This window comes from Amphiprion ocellaris, chromosome 4, assembly GCF_022539595.1.
Source record: "Amphiprion ocellaris isolate individual 3 ecotype Okinawa chromosome 4, ASM2253959v1, whole genome shotgun sequence".
In the NCBI taxonomy this organism is placed as follows: Eukaryota; Metazoa; Chordata; class Actinopteri; family Pomacentridae; genus Amphiprion; species Amphiprion ocellaris.
The window spans coordinates 4,946,619-4,970,473 of record NC_072769.1 but is presented as its reverse complement, the minus strand read 5'-3'; the positions used below and the strand labels follow the sequence as shown (position 1 = coordinate 4,970,473).

The 23,855-nt window shown below is 39.5% G+C and overlaps 1 protein-coding gene across 3 annotated transcripts in view; it reads right to left on the bottom strand.

Annotated features, from left to right (window-relative positions):
- The window catches only part of ttbk1a (tau tubulin kinase 1a), a 66,625-nt gene extending 43,192 nt beyond the window's left edge, over positions 1–23,433 (bottom strand). The window contains exons 1-4 of one of the 3 annotated variants that reach the window (XM_055009763.1): positions 13,427–13,932; positions 9,353–9,433; positions 5,861–6,019; positions 2,366–2,513 (exon numbers count right to left, since the gene is read on the bottom strand). In XM_055009763.1, coding sequence (XP_054865738.1) covers positions 2,366–2,513; positions 5,861–6,019; positions 9,353–9,355 — 310 coding nt within the window. In that variant the 5' untranslated portion in view covers positions 9,356–9,433; positions 13,427–13,932. Of the gene's footprint in view, positions 1–2,365; positions 2,514–5,860; positions 6,020–9,352; positions 9,434–13,426; positions 13,933–23,333 lie in introns of those variants that run through there. The other 2 variants (XM_055009765.1, XM_055009764.1) reach the window with 2 other exon arrangements.
- Between the last annotated feature and the right edge of the window lie 422 nt (positions 23,434–23,855).

Below are 23,855 nucleotides of genomic sequence, written 5' to 3'. Positions count from 1 at the left end.
GTAATTACAGAAATTATATAAAACTCAGTTCAGATTATTTTGTGGGTCAGACCACTCTGCTTCTAACCCCTTCAAATAATTGTAAAAATTGGGCACTGTGAATAAACTAAAATGAGGATACCTTTGTGGAGCTCCTATTTCAATTAATTGTCTGAGATACTTGATACACAAAAGTTGATACACAAAAACTTATTCCTTGTTTTTTAGTAAATTCAATATATTTCAGGCTGAACTGTTAAATATTTGATAACATGAAATATTTTTTTTCTGTTTTCTAATATTTTAAACCCAGTCATTACGGTAATTAATTGCGAACACAACTGTCTTCATTGTTATTCTATTCTTTTATCATTCTACTAAACCATACTAAACTCCAGCAACTGAGACTGTTGCTGTGAAAGAGCAGGTATGCTGAGAAAAACTACCACAAAATGTAATCATTAAATAAAATAAAATGCTGCCATTGTGATTTATTTCTTGTTTTAAACGAATGTTGGGGCAGAACATCACACAGTCTATCTAACAACTATTTCACATGAACAATCAGAAGGAATTCAGAATAAGTCTGCATTTGCCACCATGGCACCAGCGACAAGCATGATGGAATAGTGCAGTTATTTTTTTTAAAAAGAGCTTTGAGAGATTTGGCTTTGAATATTTCAGTCTGTGTGAGACATCAGATGTACTAAGGCTGCAAGACGAAACCTTTTCAGTGTGAAACCATGTGGAGGAGATGAAGGAGTGACTGCTGGCCCGTAAGCCCTCGATCAGTCAGCTGATGTCGGTCATCAGCTGGAAAGCAGAGATGCTGTGACTCAGCGGAAGGCGCTCTGATCACGATTAGAGCGACCAATCACACGCTGCGCTGACACACGTACACGTGATGCAGTCGCTGCTTCAGTTCAGCTGTGAGATAATGCTGTTACGCAATCTTCATGATAATTTATCTTTAGCATGAAATTCAATATGTGGAAGAGCTGGATGTTTGTTTCTGAGTCCTCGTGCAACATCTGAACAGATCATATCAGTTCATTTGGTGCTTGTTTTAAAAACGGCTATTTACAGGTTCAACAAAATGAGTGTTGAACCAAGTTGAAATCCATTTGCCTTCTACTGAAACTCTCTCTTGTTATGACCTGATGACGGAGAGTCTACACAGATATAAGATGAGCATTTCTTATGTTTGATGGCTCCACTAGTTCTCCTAACAGAGCAACAAAACAGAGACAGAACTTTAACTCCAGCATCCAGAAATGCTAAAGACTGTCTGGAAATGTCTGTGAAAATTGATACTGAAGAGTTGAATTACAAAGATAGAAACAACTTTGGAGCGTGAACCAATCTGTGTCAGAACCGTTGCATTAAAACACTTTCAAATGTTGGTCAGAGACACAAGAAAGACGGCAGATTACATTGTTTACCTACGCATGCGTTTAGCCTCTTATTGCAAATGTATATTTCAAATCTAAAGAGCAAGCCAGTTCTGGATATTATGTAGATGCAGACAGGTGATGGTATGTAGAATGTTTTTATTCACAAACCTTTTCCATTGCTTTTCTTTTTGAAGGTCAAGGCCTGCTGATAATGTCATCACTTCTGGTTCTGCTATTTTCTGGTTATCAGTTTCAAACTGCTTCATTTCTGGTGGAAATCCGCAGCACGGCGCTAAATTAGGTTCTAAGTCTGGTTATATTTCCCATTTTGCAGTAAGATTTCCTTTGAAGATGCAGCATTAATGCATGACGACTCTTCAGTCAGGGAACATGACGGTTGCTTTCCCTGTTCTTCCCATCGTGCTGACATAGTGGGGATGCTCTATTAGCTGGAATGTCTTTGCCTTAAGGGAAATAGTGTGTCTTAAGGGCAGCTAAACAACATAAATACTAAATAATAATAGATTAGATTTTTGCCAAAAGAGAAAGACACTGTACCAATGTGTTCATGTCAATGAAATTCCAAAAGAGCAGCACTTCTGAGTTGGTTTCAGCTCTTTATGGTAACGTCATTATTAGCATGTTAACATGATGTGGGTGTCTGCTTTAGTTAGTGATTACTGGTGATGACTGAAGCTATGGCGCCAAAAGATCCAGGGATTGTTCAGAGTAATTTCTCTCCCTTTACTCTAAGCTCTTTCTTTGTGTTTTTTTAAGGTCTAGCTATGCATGTTGCATTTTGCTTTTTGACAACCAGATCTTCCATCAGTCAGCATGAGGATGAGTTTTAGTCTTTAAATCAAGGGGAAAAGATGCAGTATGAAGTTTTTGATGTTTGTTTACATGTCTCTCACCATAATTCTCACCATATTTTTTAAATGTTTAAGTGGAAATGTTGGACTGTTAAATGTTGACGGTGTAACAACTCTCACCCTGCAGCTTCTTCAGCACCGCCACCTCCATCTTCAGCACCTGTTTGGGCTGTTGGGCCGACTCCACCTTCAGCGCCACGTTCTCCCGTGTCAGCAGGTCCAAGGCCTCGTAGATCTCCCCGAACCCACCGCCGCCAATCTTCTTCAGCTGGACACGAGGAGCAGGACAGACAGATATGAGTTATCATCTCTATCTTATCTTAGAGCTATGAAACACAACAACAACACACAGAAACCTCAAAAAATAAGTGTTGTTAAAAATATCTTACATACACTCACCGGCCACTTTATTAGGTACACCTGTTCAATTGCTTGTTAACACAAATAGTTAATCAGCCAATCACATGATCGCAACTCGATGCATTTAGGCATGTAGACGTGGTCAAGACAGCTTGCTGAAGTTCAAACCGAGCATCAGAATGTGGAAAAAGGGGGATTTAAGTGACTTTGAATGTGGCATGGTTAGTCTGAGTATTTCAGAAACTGCTGATCTACTGGGATTTTCACGCACAACCATCTCTAGGGTTTACAGAGAATGGTCAGAAAAAGAGAAAATATCCAGTGAGCTGTGTGGTCCAAAATGCCTTGTTGATGTGAGAGGTTAGAGGAAAATGGGCAGACTGGTTGGAGATGATAGAAAGGAAACAGTAACTCAAATAACCACTGGTTACAACCAAAGAATGCAGAATACCATCTCTGAACGCACAACACGTCCAATCTTGAAGAAGATGGGCTACAACAGCAGAAGACCACACCAGGTGCTGTTCCTGTCAGGTAAGAAAAGGAAACTGAGGCTACAATTCACACAGGCTCACCAACACTGGACAATAGAAGACTGGAAACTGTTGCTTGGTCTGATGAGTCTCCATTTCAGCTTCAACATTCAGAAGGTCAGAATTTGGCGTAAACAACATAAAGCATGGATCCATCCTGCCTTGTATCAATAGTCTAGGCTGCAGCTGGTGGTGTATATTCAGATCTCAAAATAAATATCCAGATATCACCGTCACAACTATTAAACACCACAGCCTACCTGAGTATTGTTGCAATCCATGTCTATCCCTTTATGACCACAGCGGACCATCTTCAGATGACTACTTCCAGACGGATAATGCACCATGTCACAAAACTCAAATCATCTCAAACTGGTTCTTTGAACATGGCAATGAGTTCATTGGACTCCAATGACCACCACAGTCACCAGATCTCAATCCAATAGAACCTTTGGGATGTGGTGGAACGGGAGATTTGCATCATGGATGTGCAGCCGACAAATCTCCAACTATCATGTCAACATGGACTAAAACCTCTGTTTCCAACGCCTTCTTCAAAGTATGCCACAAAGAATTAAGACAGTTTTGAAGGCAAAATGGGGTCCAACCTTGTACTAGCAAGGAGGACCTAATAAAGTGGCCAGTGAGTGTATGGTATAGGTGTAAAAATCTAAGACTCTAAGGATGCATCAATACTTGTTTCCATCTTCATTTTACTAATTTTAGTTTTCTTCACTTTTTTCCTTCCTCTTAATTTCTTGTACACTTCTTTTGTCCTTTCTCCTTCTAGATAGTGCCTTTTCTTTATGGCCTTTTCATTTCCCTTTCTGCTCGTTTTTCTTCCACTTCCAGTCACAGAATTCATACCATCATTTAAAAAACAAAGGATTAAACAGCCTATAAAGTAACAGAGGCTTCACTTGTCATTCTTCCTGCATCCGTGTATCTTCTTTTCTTTTTTGATCACTCTTTTGTCCCTTACTCTTAAACACTACAAGTTTTCTCCTCTTTCCTTTTGTCACTTTTCCATTTCCCCCTTTTCTCCTTCATTTCATCTCATCTCTTTCTTTTTGTCTTTACTTGATGGCCCGTTGGACCACGGTGTTTTAGTGGAGACAGTAAATTGATGAGTGAAGTGCAAACAGCCTGCAGGCTCCACACTGCGTACTGACTGGCTGAGGCAGGAGCTGCATTATGTAACTTCTTATTCCAGAGAGCAGAGAAAGTCACAGCAGCAGTGTATATGTGTCTAGATGCGCTTATGACATGTTTTGTGAAATAGAATAGAAATACTTGAGTAAATTTTTGACATGACTGTTTTCTGCCTTCAGTTTTTCAATTAATTTAAAGCTGCAGTAGACAGAAATCAGGAAAAGGAAGAAAACAATTCATAATTTGAAAAAAAAAACATATACACTAAATTTGAATATTTATTCCTAAAAATGCATACACTCTTCATTCTGCAGCTCCTCTCTCTGTTTTAAGTCCCATCAAACATGCAAAGATCTGCCTGAAGCCTTCAAACTGAGCCAGGAGGAGGTGCAGAAGACTAGTTTCCTCTCAGACTACTTGAATTACAATATGATGCAAAATGATACTCATTGTTGGAGATTTGAGAGTCTAATTCTTTTTATTTTGTCTATGAGGGATTTGTGTTTGTCTTCTGGATTTCACTTTCCTTAAAAACACAAAGCAGTTCGTGAATTCAATATTTTAAGCAGCCAGTTATGTTGCAGTGTTCTAAAATGTACGATCATTAAGAGATTTAAGATTTTGAGATGCAGCTGGACATTTTAATAGAAAATTTGGATTCGTCTGCCAGGACAGTTAGATAGTGGAGTCTTAACTTACTTTGTTTAGGTCTCAAAACATAAAACATGCTTACGAAAGCCTTCAACCTTTATTGTTGTTATCACCATCATTATTACTATAATTATTGTTATTACTATTATTGTTGACCTACATGTATCTCTGGCATTGTGGATATTATGAACATGGCTTTCTGGGGCTTTTTCCTCTTCATGATAATTATTTCCATTTTTATGAAAATCATGTGCAAAGAACAGGATTTAAAAATATTAATAAAAAACACACAATTCTAAAGTTATTATTATTATTATTATAACAATGATAACTTTAGAATGGTGTGTTTATAATAACATTAATAATAATAATAATAATAATAATAATAATAATAATAATAATAATAATAATAATAATAATAATAATAATAATAATAATAATGTATTTAATGCTGTATAATTATTTATGTCAATAATCATATTTTGCAATGTAAAAATTCTAATAAAAACAACTGGAAGAATAGAAGGAAAACAAATAGTTGAAATAATTATAGCAAAATAAAATTTAATACTACATATTTGAAAAAGTTTTTAAAAATTCTTGATTGAAGGGTTTGGAAGCAGAGTGGTCTATCCCACTTTCTGTAGTTTTTGAGAAAAGTGGGTTCAAAGTTTTGTGTTTTCAAGAAATGGTCTAACATTCAAAGCATCACTGTAACGCTACATTTGGGTTGTGGGTTAGACCACTTTACCATTAAAATCTAGACCATAAAACATTACAGAAATTATATAAAACTCAGTTTCGTCTGCTTCTACATCCCTGAAATGTTTTGGGGGGAAACGTCATAGTCAAAGCTTTTAAAAGCTGCACCACAGAATGTGTAAACTGAACTGAGGGATGGGGAGGTTTCCTGACTCACCACTTTCCATCGGTCTTTAACCATGCAGTTTGACGGCAGGATGTCGGCCTGCTCGGACGTCCCGTTCATGTTGGCGTTGTCCTGGAGGCCGGGGACTAGGCACTGCATCTGCCAGTTAGACAGAACACGAGCAGCTCCCAGCTTAAAAGAGCCATTTATCTGTGAGGAGGGGGGAGGAGATAAGGAAAGGAAGTAAGAAAGGAAGGGAGTAAAAGCAAGACAGAGGAGTCAGCGCATTAAAAAGATTCTGCTGGTACTCCCAGTCTCACACAGCACAGCCCTGTGCTGGGACAGTCACAGCAGTCCAGTAAACAACAGGCATTAGAGATGGCTGGCTGCCATTAGAAGCCATTCTTCAGCTGGATCAGGCTACAGGCCGGTGGGGGAGGGGGGTTGCAGTTGGGATTGAGGTGGGGGAGAGTGATGGTATTTGCAGTAACTGGAGCAAATATCATATCTGCAGAGGAAGCAGCCGGACGCTGTGCTCTCATCCTGACGGCTACTGCAGGTTTGTTGCTGCAACGGCTCGGCAGCCATCAGATCGAGCAAATCACCAGAGATCAGAACAGGCTGGATTTTAATCGACCATCTGAAGTAACAACCATGAACATGGCAAAGGAACACATCCCAACATAACTCAAGCACAACTAGAAGTGGAAGTAGTCCACAAACTGTGCTTAAAATTTGCAACTTTTTATGGATTTTCTGAGGAATTTGCCTCTTCTCTTTCTTGCTGCGAGTCAGATATTCTCAAGTCCAGGCCTTTAGCTTAGCTTGATTGCTTGATTACTGCTCCCAGCTAGCAAACAGTCCATCATAAACTTTTTTGTAAAATCATTTTTTTTTACAGTTTCCCCTGTTCCCAGTCTTAAAGTTATGATAACTAACTACTGGCTGCAGCTTCACATTTACTCTACAGACATGAGAGTGGCATCAGTCTGAAAACCTGACTCTCAGCAGGAGGATTTCTCAAAATATTGAACTTACTGAATACTGAAAGTCAACAGGAAATGCACAAATAAATAATTACTGATATTGATAAGGGCTGGGCATTCAACCTCAACAATAGACTGAAATATATCCTACCAAAGACTGTGCCACACTGAAAGCTGGTGTCAAACTTCAGAATATTTTCCTAATATTTACTAAGGTGGGGTTTTGCTAAAAAGGAAAAAGAGAACTGTTTTGATATTGGTTCAACACAAGATCCCCAGCCCTTCCAGTGGAAGCACAGGTCAGCCGTAAAGGTTCTTCCCGATGGGGGCACCAGAATCATTTTGACATGCTGTGACAAATAACTTGATTTGTTATTTGGGTCCAAAGGCGTGTTTTAGCAAAGAAACCAGCCATAAAGTTAAACTCAGGATCTTGAACTCTGCCTGGCAGGTGGCGTATGTACACTCCCAAGTTGAGAGCAGCTCCCAACAACCTCTGTGAATCAAGCAGTTAGATCGAGGTATCCGACGATGAGCTGGATGAGTCTGGGTTAGAAACAGTTTTATGAGATCTGCGTTAGAGGAGCTTGTTGGGGGACAAACAGCCTGGGAGTGGACTCTGCCTGAGAAAAGCAGAAACAAAGTCTTACAGATCTCAACACATTTGGTCCTGCTAAACTTAAATTTGAAGAGCTTTTTTTTTCATTTTTGGGTCATTGTAAAGACTGGGCAAACTTGGATGCTCCTGCATATAATTGTTTGAAATTTGGTTAAAAGTTGCATCTGCAAAGTAGCAAAGCACTGGAGGAACTAGTTAGTCTAAACTACACAAGCATAAGCAGTGTTCATTAACTAGTTAGTGGAAGATCACCTGGTTCAACACTGAAACACTAACATCAGCAGGTCTGAGCATCACTCTCACAGCTACATTCATCACTAAGCACCTGTTACCGTAGTGCTCTGTGGTCAGTCAGCCTGAGCTGGTTTTACTCTGCCGTATCTGCCATGAATGGTTATCAGCTTTCAGTGGATTCATGGGGAAAATCTTACGTTCTAAGTGATGCATGTCAGTCCCCAAACCATGCTGTTCTGCATGCAATGCCACGGGCCGTCATCAGTGCATGCAGAGCTCGGGCGGACTGCAGATAATAATGGAGAGTGTCCGCTGTGTTTCCAGTCAGACCAGCTCTGATGGAGGACTGGACGGACTGGGAAGGAGGGGAGGAGGCTTCCCTGCACCTGCAGTGTTACAGTTCTGTTAAACAGCATCATCATCATCACCACCATCATCATCATCATCATCATCATCAGCTGCACAGCGGTCAACAGCTGGGAGTCCCTGTAACACTGGAGATGTAGTGAAGCCTGCTGCAGGCCCCAACGCACTGCTGAGCCGCCAATCACTGCAGTAGGCGGGACCACACGGTTCCTCGAATACACCACAACAGTCTTACACAACAGCAAGCACAGAGGAGCCGTTCAGACCTACAGGAATGTAACACAATAAAATAATACAGGGGCATATGTTGCTGTATAGAGTAGTTTGCAGAGAACACATTGGTAGAATTGAATACAGTACTTTTTTAATGTAGTGCCAAAAGCAATAAATAAACTAGTGCCATGTGTGTAGCTTGATATTGTAATGTAGCATGAACATTAAGAATTTTATAGTACAGTTAGTACATTGTGCAATTACAATTATAGTGTTGTTAGTACAATTAAGTACCTATTAAGTACTATTTTGTAGTATGGTATTTGTATCGAGAAAAATATAAAAAATATGTACATTTAGTATGACATGCAACGTGTAGTTTGTTGTAGTCTAGTTAGTTAATAGTTAGTTCTAGTACTATAGTAGTAATGTGATGTATTATTAAATAGCGGAGTGTGACATGTGGTGTTGTATACTACTGTTTAGTATCATTTACTGTATGATAAAGTGTTTTAAACTGTACATGTTGCAGGGCGTCACACGACATACATATCAGCAGTCTAGTGTAAATTATAGTTTAGTGTCATAAAATGATTCATGTAGGTAGTATCAGAGCCTACAGTAATGCTTCGTATTGTAATCTATCATATGCTGTTTTACAGTTTGGTACAGTTATGTTTTGGTAAGGGTTAGTATCGTGTAGTTCTGTATTATAATAAACTACATCATACTGTATCAAATGTTAATGTGCAGTATATTGTACCATTTAGCATCATATTATTGCACAGTATTGTATTACACTTTATTATAGCTTGTTGTGTTGTTGTATTTCATGCTGTGATATTATAAGGTAACATTTGTATTGATAATCTGCAGTGTAGTGTAAAATTAGTGTATAAGACAGGAACTCTGGTCCAGCAGCTGTGGTGAAGCGTCTCAGCAGCAGATCAGAGAGAAACATCCTAACAGACACTTTCACTAGAGTCAAACCTCCGTCTCGTCTTCTTCTTCTCTTCTTCACCTACAAATCGACTAATCTGTTTCTGGGCGGGAGGGGGTAGGGGTGCTCGGCCAGAAGCTGGGTTTGCATCATTCCAGTTTTGATCTCATGAAGTCAGAGCTCACCATAGTTCTGAGCTCCCGGAAAACCTGACGGCTTACAACAAATCCTGAGCGGGACAAAACCCTTCCTGTTCCTGTGTTAGCCTACAAAGCCAGAACAGAGGGCACAGTTAACCAAGGAGTGGAGGAGGAGGAGGACAACGACCACCGACTGCTGCAGCCGTCCGACCCCACATCACAGACGAGGTGGAGCAGTTAGGCCTTCGTACACCGCGTTAACACCTTTGTATCCTCAGACAGCAAATACAGTCATCTTCACTAGGCAAACCTGTGGCGTCAGATTCACCAAAACACTGTCAGCTCTGGCACAACAATGCTGCTTTTTGCTTCAGATGAACACACCGTGGCAAAAACTGAGACTAAAATTCACAGACTGTGTTCCACATCTATTGATTGTTGGTTGTGTTCTGATTGTTTGTTCTTGTTAAAGAGCTGGTACTGTGGCAGTTTGTTCCCCAAAAGCTGTTTAGATTTCTGTAAATCCTTTTTTCCTTACAGCCAGGACTATATTCATAACTTTTGTATTATTCATGACCACCCATTCTGATTGGCTGGAGGTGAGGAGACAGCTTCACCTCCAGCCAGTCAAAATTCTACCTAATGAATAATGCTAATGCTCTTATGCTGTCTTCCAGCCAAACTACATACGGTGGTGCATGAGACAGAGTCTAAGGCTGCTGATTCAGCAAGATACTTCACGATTTAAGATTGTGTCTGTAAAAGTGATTTTTCCAATGTAGCCAGAGGTGGTTAGCTTAGCTTTAATTCCTGACATACACTACCATTCAAAAGTTTGGGGTCATTTAGAAATGTCCTTATTTTTGAAAGAAAAGCAGTTTCCTTCAATGAAAATAACATTAAATGAATCAGAAATCCAGTCTAGACATTGTTAATGTGGTAAATGACTATTCTAGCTGGAAACAGCTGATTTTTAATGGAATATCTCCATAGGGGTACAGAGGAACATTTCCAGCAACCATCACTCCTGTGTTCTAATGCTACATTGTGTTAGCTAATGGTGTTGAAAGGCTAATTAATTATTAGAAAACCCTTGTGCAGTTATGTTAACACATGAATAAAAGTGTGAGTTTTCATGGAAAACATGGAATTGTCTGGATGACCCCAAATTTTCAAATGGTAGTGTAAATATTCACCCTCTAAAGATTCTGTAGCTGAGCGACCAATAGTAACATACTTCCAATGACTGATTGTCATCTTGATGGGCTGAAATACAAACTTCTACTACAGATGGTACATGTGCACTTACTAGCTAAGTCTGACCATTCGTAATTAAAATTCCAACTATTAACAGCGTCATTGTGACGAGCTATAGTTACACAGGGACTGATTGGAATTTTATAGGATATACGGAACTGGAAAGGATTTTAAGATAACTTGAACTACAATCATGACTAGTTAGAATCAAAATGCAGATATCCAAACATCACCTCGATCCATTATGAAGCTTATTTTTAAGTCTAGCACTTTAATGACTTAACATTCACCCCCTTATCTATTGAAAAAATATATAAAAGTTTGGAAACATGTTGTTCACTGGGCTCTTACGATGAAAACAGCGTGCTGTGGTGTCAGTATCTTAAAACTGTGTGCTTTTAAACATGCAGTTTGTCATATTTGATTCATAACGGCCCAATGAAACTAGCTGATGACCCAACGTAGCTGGCACCGTGCTAATGCTAATCGGCCACAACATCTGCAGCAGGCTTCAAGCCGCCATGTTGTTTTCAAAGTAGTTCACCACTTCACTCAATAAGAAGAAAAAAAATGCAAATGTGCTCGCTAACTGACAGTTAACAGTCTAGTTTTTAATGGTTTATTTAAAAGTATCACTGTGGATCAGTGTAAACTCCAACAGAAAACTGTAGGGTGACACACAGCCAATAACCCATGAGAGCTTCCTCCATTTGTCCTTCCAATATCCTAAAAGGTTGAGAGTATTCAACAAATTCATGTTATGGTTCACCAAAGTTGAAAAAAAAAAGGATTATTCAGATGGTTCTCATGACTTCTATTTCCATGAAGCTAGCAATCAAATGATATATCACTCTGAGGAGGAGGCAAACACTCTGGACAAATGAATCTTTTTTAAACTGAGCTAGAAGTGTTTTGGTGAATCACTCATCAGGCGGAAAAGGAGAATAACGACCACAGCACAGTTTCAAATCCGTCATCTGAGCATAGATGCTGAGGTCAGACAGCAGCTCAGTGTTTCTGCTGCTGCAGAAGCACGAGCCAAATGGCGTCTCTTGAAAATATAATAAACAAGATCTAAAGTTACACATTTGAATGCAAAATTTGTCAAACTGTGCAAACATATCAGTTTGGGAACACATCATAAGTTGGTTTGTTTTACGAGTTAATCTTAAAATTCTTCTGTATTTTACATTTTGTGTGTGCAAAAAAGAATGTAATGAATTATTTTAAAAATATAAAATTGCATTCCTTCAAAGACCACATGGCAACAAATCCCAACAGCTTAAGTCACCAAATGAAGAAACAAGTGTAAAAACAAAACAAACAGAAAACAATTAACACACAAGTGACATCAAATGAAGATGAAAGTTCAGTGATAACGTCTGAAAAATGTGCAAAAAATGACTTGGTTTGTTGTTTGAAGGTTGACGAAGATGAAGTCATTCAAACTGGATTTTGGCACAAATGGAATTCCGTACTTACTACACCCCGTACACTCACTGGGCACTTTGCTAGAGAAATTTAATGCCAACCAGCACAGCACTGCCATAGATTCTACTTTTCTGAAGATTTCATTCAGTGTTTGCGATGAAGGTCATGGTTAGTGGTGGTGGACTAAACTGCCTTCCTAATACTTTGTCCTCATCATGTATGTTCACAGGATGGACACTCACACTATTCGTTTACATAGCATTTCCTTGTCTGTGTTTGTTGATGGCAATTGATTTCTCAAAAATAAGTTGTTTTAATAATGAATAAAAGCTTCCATATTAAAAATTCCAAAATTTGAGAAAATAAATCATTAAGGCTAAATGATTTGGAGAAATAGCTAAGTATAATATATCATTTTTGGTATACGATATATCACACTCAGTCACAGTTTGGTTCAGTATTCACTTCAGTTTTATGTTAAATGTGCTGTTAAATGTACAAAGTGTGGCTACGAAATATTGAGACTCATTGAAACCACGTAGTATACACTGATCACTGGCTGTAAACAGTCCCAATAAGTGTCAGTCTGCTAAAATGTTAAATCAACAAATAAAGAAATTATTGAATTACAGCAATAATCTCACTATTTAATTCTAGTTAATTTTATTCCCTGCAAGCATTTTATATCAAGTGAACATAAAAGTTTAAATAAGCTCTTCATTTGTTGATTTTGTAAAAAGCTGACTTAAATAACATTGTTTGACGACGCTCACTTTGATTCGATTATTTTTTATTTTATGTTTTTATTTTTTTAGTTTTTCTTTACTGAAAATGGGATTTTTCTCAGTTTTTTTATGACTGAATTTTGGCACGACCGTTATTCTCAAATATCTTCATGCTTTTTTAAAAAACGTATTTTTTTTGCCTGTTCTGTTCTGATAATGACATTTGACAAATCAAAAATAGCATGTTTCGATTGTGTGCAGTGTTCAGAATAGAAAACACTGGCAACAAAATGAAGCTCAGTTGATACTGTACGGGATTTATTTCTAACAGGATGAATGTTGATGTTAAAACAAACTGAGGTAAATATAGAGATGAATGAACACTTCCCCCTCCCTCTCTGCCTCCCTCTGCATCACTCAGACTCAATCTCCTCTCTGCAGTGCACAGTCATGGGTCCTACGTGCGCATGCGCACCATCACATCCTGCTGATCAATAAATCTGGCCCGGACTGACCCAGGCTATGAATTAAAGATCATTACAGTGACACAATCCGCATCGGTGCCGGTCTAAAAGATCATCAGGCCTGTTTCTAATCAAACCTCTCTGATGCGGATCAGTAAGTTGATTTAACGCATTGCTGCGGGACTCACACCCACTGAATGATGTGTGCGGTCCGGACCAGCTTTGGCCCGGATCAGGCCTACCTGGCGCACCGTCCGCTCCTTTTCCGCTTTTTGGGAATCTTCATCTGGGATTTTATGTCGGCACAAAACGTCCTGGTCCAGAAAACCCACCGTTCCTCTGAAGGGGGGCCGGGCTTTGGGCCTCACGCTCCCGCAGGACTAAACCACCATTTATTTCTCCTCTAGCGGTCCCCGATGTCAAAGCAGAGCAGCTCCGGCTCAGTCCGGCAGTAAAAACAGGTGAATGTCCCTCAGAGTCTGAGCGCTCACTGCTGTCCGGGTCCCGGTCCTCCCCCGGTCCTCCTCCGGTTCTTCGCCGCTGCAGCTGAACGGGAGGACGCGGACTGAACCTCCCTCCGTCCTGCGGCACCGGGAGCTCAGACCCCGGACAAAAGCGGATGCAGAAGCCCGGCTGAGGCGGACCTGCTCGGCTGTGAGAGGCGGCCAGTGGGTGTCAGGTTCTCCGGCTCCAGCCTGTTTGTCCGCACTGCAGCGCCACAGCGTCAAACCCGCGTCAAGCTGCCGTCACTGAGCACCACCACTACATCCGGTCTGCGCTTCACAATAAAAGTCTCCTCAGCCACGCTTTTATCGCCTTCATAAGCACAGTCCATGTTTATTTTTATGTTTATGCTGTATTTCCCTAAAGTTTTTATTTTATTCTATTTTCAGTGCGTTTTGTTTTTATTTACCTCATCTTTTTACCTATCCTTGCTGCTATGTTGGATGAATGGTGCAACACTTTTTGTCTTTTGTCTTGTTTGTCACTCGAGCAAGTACCTGTCTGTCCAGTTCAACATCTGATTTGTAATAGAACGCCAAATGAAGTCATTTTTCTGTAAAACAAATCTACCCACGGGTATAAATAAAATAACCTTACCTTTGCTGCATTTTCAACTTTGCACCTCTAAACTGACTTTGTCAAGTATTTCTTAAATACCTGCTTTCTTATTCTGTTGATAACAGTAGTGTCTTTTGCATTCTGTGTCATTAATCGAAGAACTTTAGCTGCAGCTCCACTGGCTGTGCTTGCTGTAATCCATCTCCAACCCTGGAGGAGCATCACTTACGTTCAAGTGCCAGTGCCTAAAATGTAAGCTGACTGTAGCAGATTAATATGAACAAACCTCCTCTCACTGAACTTGTCATACCATAAATCATTGATTTTATTATGTTTTTTTTATCTCCACATCTGTGCATCTCCTTGATCAAAACAAGGAGCTGTTGAGCACCATAACCTGCCAATTATATTCTCTTCTTAGGACACATATTTGATTTGAATCGAGAAAACCATATAGAGAACGAGTTGTATTCGTCCTGCAGATGCTTTAAATCAATTTACAGAAAAGATAAATGAAGTCATGAGTACAGAGAATTTCACCTTTAAAGTGTAAGAATTTTAGGTTTAGTTTTCTACATATAAACTACTTGTTAAAAATAATAGTGCAGCCTCAACACTGGCACTGTTAGTCAACATGTTTTACACACTCCAGTGATTTGCTGCTTGTTTAGATGTTTGTTCCACAGTTTCATTTTGCAATCTTTTACTCTGTTTAGTTTCATTGATATAGTGCCAATTCACAACATACGCTATATTACCAAAAGTATTCGCTCACCTGCCTTGACTCGCATATGAACATAAGTGACATCCCATTCCTAATCCACAGGGTTCAATATGACGTTGGTCCACCCTTTGCAGCTAGAACAGCTTCAGCTCTTCTGGGAAGGCTGTCCACAAGGTTTAGGAGTGTGTTTATGGGAATTTTTGACCATTCTTCCAGAAGTGCATTTGTGAGGTCACACACTGATGTTGGACCAGAAGGTCTGGCTCTCAGTCTCTGCTCTAATTCATCCCACAGGTGTTCTATGGGGTTGAGGTCAGGACTCTGTGCAGGCCAGTCAAGTTCATCCACACCAGACTCTGTCATCCATGTCTTTATGGACCTTGCTTTGTGCACTGGTGCACAGTCATGTTGGAAGAGGAAGGACCAGCTCCAAACTGTTCCCACAAAGTTGGGAGCATGGAATTGTCCAAAATGTCTTGGTATGCTGAAGCATTCAGAGTTCCTTTCACTGGAACTAAGGGGCCAAGCCCAGCTCCTGAAAAACAAGCCCACACCATAATCCCCCCTCCACCAAACTTTACACTTGGCACAATGCAGTCCGACAAGTATGGTTCTCCTGGCAACCTCCAAACCCAGACTGGTCCATCAGATTGCCAGATGGAGAAGCGTGATTGGTCACTCCAGAGAAGGTGTCTACACTGCTCTAGAGTCCAGTGGTGGCTGCTTTACACCACTGCATCCCACGCTTTGCATTGCACTTGGTGATGTATGGCTTGGATGCAGCTGCTGGGCCATGGAAACCCATTCCATGAAGCTCTCTGCTGAAGCACTGTTCTTGAGCTAATCTGAAGGCCACATGAAGTTTGAAGGTCTGTAGTGATTGATTCTGCAGAAAGTTGGTGACCTCTTGGCACTATGCTCCTCAGCATCCACTGACCCCGCTCCATCAGTTTACGTGTCCTACCACTTGGTGGCAGAGTTGCTGTCGTTCCCACACACTTCCACTTTCTTATAATACAGCTGACAGTTGACTGTGGAATATTTAGGAGCGAGGAAATGTCACGAGTCACAACTGGATTTGTTGCACAGGTGGCATCCTATCACAGTTCCATGCTGGAATTCACTGAGCTCCTGAGAGCGACACATTCTTTCACAAATGTTTGTAAAAGCAGTCTGCATGCCGAGGTGCTTGATTTTATACACCTGTGGCCATGGAAGTGATTGGAACACCTGATTCTGATTATTTGGATGGGTGAGCAAATACTTTTGGCAATATAGTGTAAGTCATCCCAGCTTAATTCACACACTGAAGTCAAGGCCCTAAAATATTGTAGGAAGAAAAGGAGACTGGTTGGTGCTTCATCAGAGCATTAAATATTCTGCTTTGATCAAATTATTGCCACATTATATTCATTTCAGGTTAATAAAACCATTTTTATTTTCGTAAGAAGCATTGTAATTTGTAATGACAAACACAAGCTTTTTTAAAATTTTTTTTAACTTTACAATATTGAGATCTTTTTCCTGGGTCTGTTTTCTGATCACAGGTTGTGAGAAAATGGTTTAAATGGCTTGCACCTCTTTAACGATCGGAAGTCTCTTCATTTCAGCCTAACGTCACAGCGGAAAAAACAACTTCTAGGTTAATCAAACGCTTTCCTCAGTTTTAGTCTGCTGCCTTGACTCAAAGCCAGAGAAGATGAGTTATGCATTTTAGAGCAGCTGAGAGGTTTATTAAAGAAAGCATTCAATGAATTCTGCATTAAACGTAGCAGCACTGGGGGCAGCAACGACTTTGCATCAAGTTAACACCAACACAATTCTACAATTTCATTTAGCACACGCTTTAATCCAAAGCGACGTACATCTGAGAGTAGATACAACACCACTTTGAAACCTCCAGGTCTCGTGCAGCAATGCTGGCCTGAGCTGCAGCCAAAATCACTTGGGTTAAAAATCTAAAAAACGCAAACAATTCTGTACAACAAGCCAATCATAGACAGCTCCCGACCTACCAACCAAACATCCACCTCATTAAACGTCACTTCCTCTTTCTCATTTCACTGCTGCTGGTCGGCAGGACAATGAACACTCAAACAAAAACAAAGCTGAACTTGGTCTCGTTCTCCACAGCAGCAGTTTTCATTCCAAGTTTTCTTTGTGTTCGGGTTGGTCTGACTCATCGGATGCAGGCTGCAGGTATTGGCCACGTTCCACTGTCTGCATGCTACCATTTTCAAAATCCATTTTACTATGGGAGAAAACAAAAACAACCTTTAAACAAGCAACTTATCACACTAAAAACTTCAAGTTTTGCTTCTCAAGATTTGCATTATGCAGTACAGCAGCATTGCTAGCTTTTGCAGTGGATTATTTATTTTAATGACAGTGCTGGTCTCCCTTGTTGCAAATATCCCACCACAACAATTTCATTTGTTCTTTGCGAGAACAGTAGAATCTTTGGCTTAGCTTCACCAACAATGATTGATTTAAAGAAATACAAACTCTCCCAAACCTCCCTGTGGAACATACACCGATCAGCAACAACATTAAAACCACTGACAGGTGAAGTGAATAAAATTAATCATATTGTTACTATGTGGTGTTCTGCTGGAAAACCTTGGATTTTGGCCTCCATGTTGATGAGACTTAGACACCCAAATAAACATTGTTCCAGAACAAACACACTCTTCATGTAAAAGGAAAACCCAAATGTCACTGACCTACCCCCGCAGGAAGTTGCATCCCACCATATCGCAAAAACATCAATCAGAAACATCTTGAGGAACACGACAGTCGTCCAAGACGTTGATTTCACCTCCAAACTTCCTAGATCATATTCTGATCAAACATCAGGATACAGTGGAACCAGTTTGATTCCCAGACTCTCCATTGCACAACCCAGAGCACCCAAAGGATCCACTGCCAGCGTCCTGGTCCAGACCCCACAGGACACCCTGAGAGGTCCTCTGGTCCAGGACCAATGGTTCAGAGCATTTTCGACGACATAAAGGGGACCAACACAATATTAGGCAGGTGGTCATAATGTATACTAACTGAACTAAACCCCAAATACCACACTATGAATGATGTTTGGGATTTAATTCTGTTTTTTAACCTCAAAACAAAAGCATTTTCCCAATAGGCCACCATTAAAACAAGGGCTGCCACCTCAGACTCATAGAGTGGAATCATCAACACCACTATCAGTCGATTCCTCCAGTGAAAACGTATCACTGACAACATGTATTCTTTGCATAATGCCTGAATGCATTGAGTAAGCATCTTTAATACTAGCTATGCAGCTGGACATAATAACAACTGGCACCAAGCTTCAAACTTAATCGATTTTTACTGTTATGAATTTTTAATATAAGGAGAGCTCATGTTTGTAAAATTTTTTGATAACTTTGAAAAGTGAGTTTGATTTGTGATGTTTTCCCAATGTGAAATCTGTAGGCTGAGCTAGGATGTGTGGGTGGAGCCGCCAGAAAAATCTCTAATGTAAACATACAGTGGGCTGTGAAATGTGGAAACAAGCCCAGAAGCAAGAAAACATTTTGACTCATACACCAAGCGAGAATGTTTGTCAAGTGTGCAGGTGAGATCTTTCAGTCTGGCATCCAGTGTATGAAGAGACAACAAGAAGTGAGCAGCTCAACTGGTGAAGGTCACTAATGTGCATCCTCGACGGGCCCAAAAACATGGAAACTTGTTCATGTTTTTAATGCTTTTGCACCAGTGAGCAACTTCTACATAAAATAAGTCTAGTGACATCTTTGGATGAGTTGTTCAATTCCCCTGATTACATCTTGTCTGCATCCAACACAGCATTTGCCTGCACGTCACAGCCAGCTTCATATCAGATGTCAATAAATGTGGACGTTGTTTGTATTCTAATGAATAAATAAGAAGCTCCTAAACCTACAGCAAACAACAGAAGTGCACCTCTGTGCAGTATCATTTCAGTACCAAATGATTCTAAATTGAAACCCCCTCAAAAATGTCAGTATTTCTAACTTGAACAGCAGAATATTTAAAAAAGTAGAAACTCAATGCTACAAAAGTGAATACACTTCCCATAGCTGACACACAAGTCATAAAACCTGTGATCACCAAAAGTTAATGGAGTACATGTGTCTAAACGATTTTAGGAAATGATCTGTGAACACCAGAACTGTCAGTTTTGGACCTATGAACTGTGTCTATCTGCACGTCTGCATTATGTCTCCACATGGAAAAGAATTGACAGAAGAACTGAAAAATCTGACAAAGATGGAGAAGGACACACGAAGATTAATGACCAACACAGTCGCAACAGTAATCAGAGGGATAAAATGAGCCTTTGTACCACTCATCTGAGCTGCTAGTCATCCTCCTAAAATGATGCCATTGACAGGACACAACTTTCACAATTTAGTTCTAAAAAACAAACAGGCCATCAATAGAAAACCAGAGTTTCTGTGACAGTTTTGACATGACAAGAAGCCTGATAAATGTTGGTAGCATATTCTTTGGTCAGGATAGACTACCACAGTGAACGCATAGTCCTTACAATAACGCACCATGGTGGGAGTGAGATGATACTGGACTGTTGATAAACCAAAATAGTGACTGATAAGATGACTCCTATTCTGCAGAAATTTGGCAGAAGAAGAATATTCCACTAGATAACAGTACAAAACACACTGTCAAAATCACACAAGAGTTTCCAAAGAAGAAAAAGACAAAAACTATGACCTTGAATTCAGTGGAACACCTTTGGGGTATTTTGAAGACAAAGGTGGAGCGACACAACCTCTACAACAAAGCATAGCTGAAAATTACAGCCTCTGAAGAATGACAGAGCATTTTGCAAGAAATTTGTGTGACAGTGGTATCCTCCACGCTGACGAAGACTGAATCCTTCTTAAAAAATACAAGTTTGCATATGAATTATTGAAAAAATGAAATATCTGAATCTTGGTAATGAAAAGTGTTCTGATCTTTTTTGTATTGAGGTTCTACTGTGAGGCCTTCATTTTTAATATAGAGACTCTAAACTTAGTTTTTTTTCTATTTCACACAAGAGTAAATACAACGCTGCTCTACTTAGAAGTCATGCAATTATTGTGAGGTGATATAATTTAAAATCATTGGATGTGGTGTACTCACTTCAGATGCTTACTCTAGAAATCTGGCCTAACGCATGAAGGGTTTGGAAGCAGAATGGTCTAACCTACTTTCTGAAGTTTTTGATAAAATGGGTTTAAATTTTAGTGTTTTCAAGAATGGTTTAACATTTGAAGCACCACTGTAACGCTATATTTTGGTTGTGGGTTACACCACTCTGCTTCTAACTCCCTCAACATACCAGTTGTGTCAAACTGCGTCAACATTGCAGAAAATTCTGCATTTTTAATGACATTCGCTGCTAAAGTTTAGTCCTCGGTACCATCACAGTACACTTTAGTGGTACACATAATCACTTCTATTGAAGCCTGTGATCTGTAGGAGCTCTGGCAGACTCACAGGTCCGTTTTACAGGCTGGATATAATCTACTATAGAAGCTCTGTGGCACTGTTTGAAAATAGAGAGGTTGTTATTGAAGCAGGTTTCTCATTTTTAATAGACTACCATTAAAGACACGCTGTAGCATCACTCTCATTGATCACTCCAATACTTTATCAGCAGAAAATTCATCTGTAAAAAATGTTAGTAAACAAGTAATCATTTAAGATATTTTGAAATCATAATAATGATTTTCTTCATCATACAAAACACAAAATGAAAAGTCCTGGAATTTAGGCCTGCTGATCAGATAAATCGTGCTATCTGAAGACATCAATGTGGGCTTTATGGAATTAAACGGTTAAACTTTTTTTCACTATTTACTGACAACTGTCCTCTTAGTACCTCTGGCAGAGGTCGTTGTTGTCTTTTCCAGGGTCCCAGCTGACAACCGAAGGAGTCTGGTCAGCTGAGTCAGTGGCGTCTGCCTACTGAAGATATACTTTTAATAGAGAGCCTTTCCCAGTTTTACCAATTTCCTTTAACCCGTGTCGTCCTGTGGGTCAAAATTGACCCGTTTTAAACTTTGAAAATGTGGGAAAAAATATATTTTCACAGTGAAACTTCTGATGTCCACATTTTCAACATCTTTGGGAAATCTTTGAAAATTTTTTGGTGGAAAAAAAGAAATGTTAAAAATGTTTCTTAAGAACATTCACAAAAAAATCAACCAAAATCCAGCGAAATTCGCTGGATTTTGGTTCTTAAGAAAATATCTGAAGTTTTACTGATATATATGGCATCAGTTCAGATATTTTTAGGACTGTTTTGGAAGATTTTTACTTATTTTTTGAAAATATTTACTAGAATTTTCTTGCCAAATTTGGGGGATTTTTAAAAAACTTTTAAGGGAAACTTTTATGGAATTATGGGAATTTTCTTCCTGAAGGTTTCGCAAATTTTCAGAAATTTGGGGAATTTTTTTTACTGAAGTTTTGGATTTTTTTCAGACAAGGAAACAATATTTTTTGGTGCCCGTAAATGAGGACAACAGGAGGGTTAAACTGTTAATTTCTGGTAAAATGTTTTCATCTTTTCCAAACACTGTATTAGTTTTGGTACACTGATGTATTTTTACTTTACTAACACATTGTAACTTAAGGTTTAATATTAAAGGTTATTGTTGTATTAGTCTCACTTTGCCAGCCCATTCTGGTGAACATAATGATCTGGCTGCACCACTCTCATGACTTTGGTGTTTCCTCAAAATAGTGACGAGTGAAACTGTCTTGATGGAACATTTACATGCAGGGGATAAGCAATGCCATTACAATGGATGATCCACCAGAAAAAAAGCAGTAGGGCTAACTTACTGCTCGAACGTTGTTGTACAGTAACACACAAATGGTGGAGGACAGGACAGAAGCAGTTAAAATGAGCAGCGGTTAATACCTTCACACTATACTACCAGTCAGAAGTTTTAGAACAGCAGAATTTTTTTCAGTTTTTTAATTTAAATTCAAGCAGTTCAAGTCCAATGAACAGCTTGAAATGGTACAATGGTAAGTGGCAGGGGATACGCTAAAAAACCTGAAAACACACGAGTGTTCAGCTGTTATATCTGTCAAAGGTGCTACATTTTGGGTTCTAAATTGATTCCATGATTTTTATTATTATTATTTTTTTTTGTTCTATGCTTTCATTTCAGAGTACAATACGACATTAAACTGCAAAATTTTCAGTAAAAAACTGTTACAATTGGGGTGTTCTAAAACTTTTTTAGACACAATAACAAATTGACTCATCCAGAAAGGGCCCAAAAAGGAATATAATTATTAGCTTAATTCTTATTTACACTGTTAATAATTTGTGATCACTCTGATTATCTCTTATTTATTTCTAATAATTTTCTGGTCTTGCAATTGTCTTTTTGTTGCCCTACAATTACCTTTTCACCTAAAATGCTACTGCTCCTAATGCTGTCCTAAAAAAAGCACCAGTAAACATAATTTGGTGAAGTAAAATCCTGTATACAGTAAAGAATATGGATATGCGATATAACCCAGTCTGCCCTCGACTAAACTAAGAAATTGTTGTGAAGTGTTGGCATCAACTGACATGTATCTATTTACCTGATTTAAAAAAAAAAAAGATAGACAGACAGACAGACAGAAGCTAAATGTATCAGTGGAATATTTTTCCATAACTTTTACTTACATTTTGGTAGGATTTCAAATATTCCACCACTGACAGAAACCTAAAAATAAGCAAATAAATCCACCAAAAATCCTGATTCCTTCATTGTTTAACTGTTTATTTTTTTAAGACTTCTATATTATGTCTATATTGAAACCACAGAAAGGAGGCTGTAACCTGTACACGCTGATGGGTTTCCAACTTGACAGACTCCTTTATTTATTACCAAACAGTAGCAGCTGAGGGAGGCAGGCGGCGCTGTTCAGTCCCACCCTCTCAGCAGCACCTGAACGTCTCATCCCTCCCTTCCGTTACCGTGAGGCCTTATTCTAACGTTTCTCTGGTGTTGTCACAACGTTTCGCACCGACATCTATTGGCTTTAATTTTCAATAAAACACAACAAATGTGATCCATTGTATTCTGAGCTTTTGTTGTACTGATCCGACATCCTGCCTGTGGCCTCACACACATATATACACACGTATACACACATGTACACACACACACACACGCGCGCGCGCGCGCGCGCGCGCGCACACACACACACACACACACACACACACACACACACAGTGAAGCATCGCGTCGCTTCGGTTTCGTGCTCGATGTTCCTTCGACCTGTTCGCTGCTTTGTAAAGTATCCGATACGACCTGCTCTTTTGTTTGCTTTCTTACCTGAATGTTGCTTTCCGTCCGGACGACAGAGAGCCGAGCAGGATCCACTCCCTCTGCTCCATCTCTACAGCATCAGCACCACACGCAAACACACTTCCTCAGGGTCTCCGTGTTTCAGCTGCAGCTCCACAGCGCCGCCTGCTGACGAGGAGTCCGTCCAACACGAGGATCCTCAGCTTCATGTGCAGTACATATACTGTACCAGTCAAAAGTTTGGACACACATTCTCATCCAGTGCTTTTTATTTAATTGTATTATTTTCTGCGTTGTAGATTAATACTGAAGATTTACATTGACTTTGTTTACAACATAACTGCATATGTATTCTTTTATAGTTTTGATGTCTCCAGTACCAATCTACAATCCAGAAAATAATTAAATAAAAACCAATGAATGAGAAGGAGTGTCCAAACTTTTGACTGGTAGTGTACATCCTGTTATATCACTAATACACTAATCAGGCATAACAGTATGACCACATGGCTAATAGAGTGTTGGTCTCTATTTCTGCTGCTAAAACAG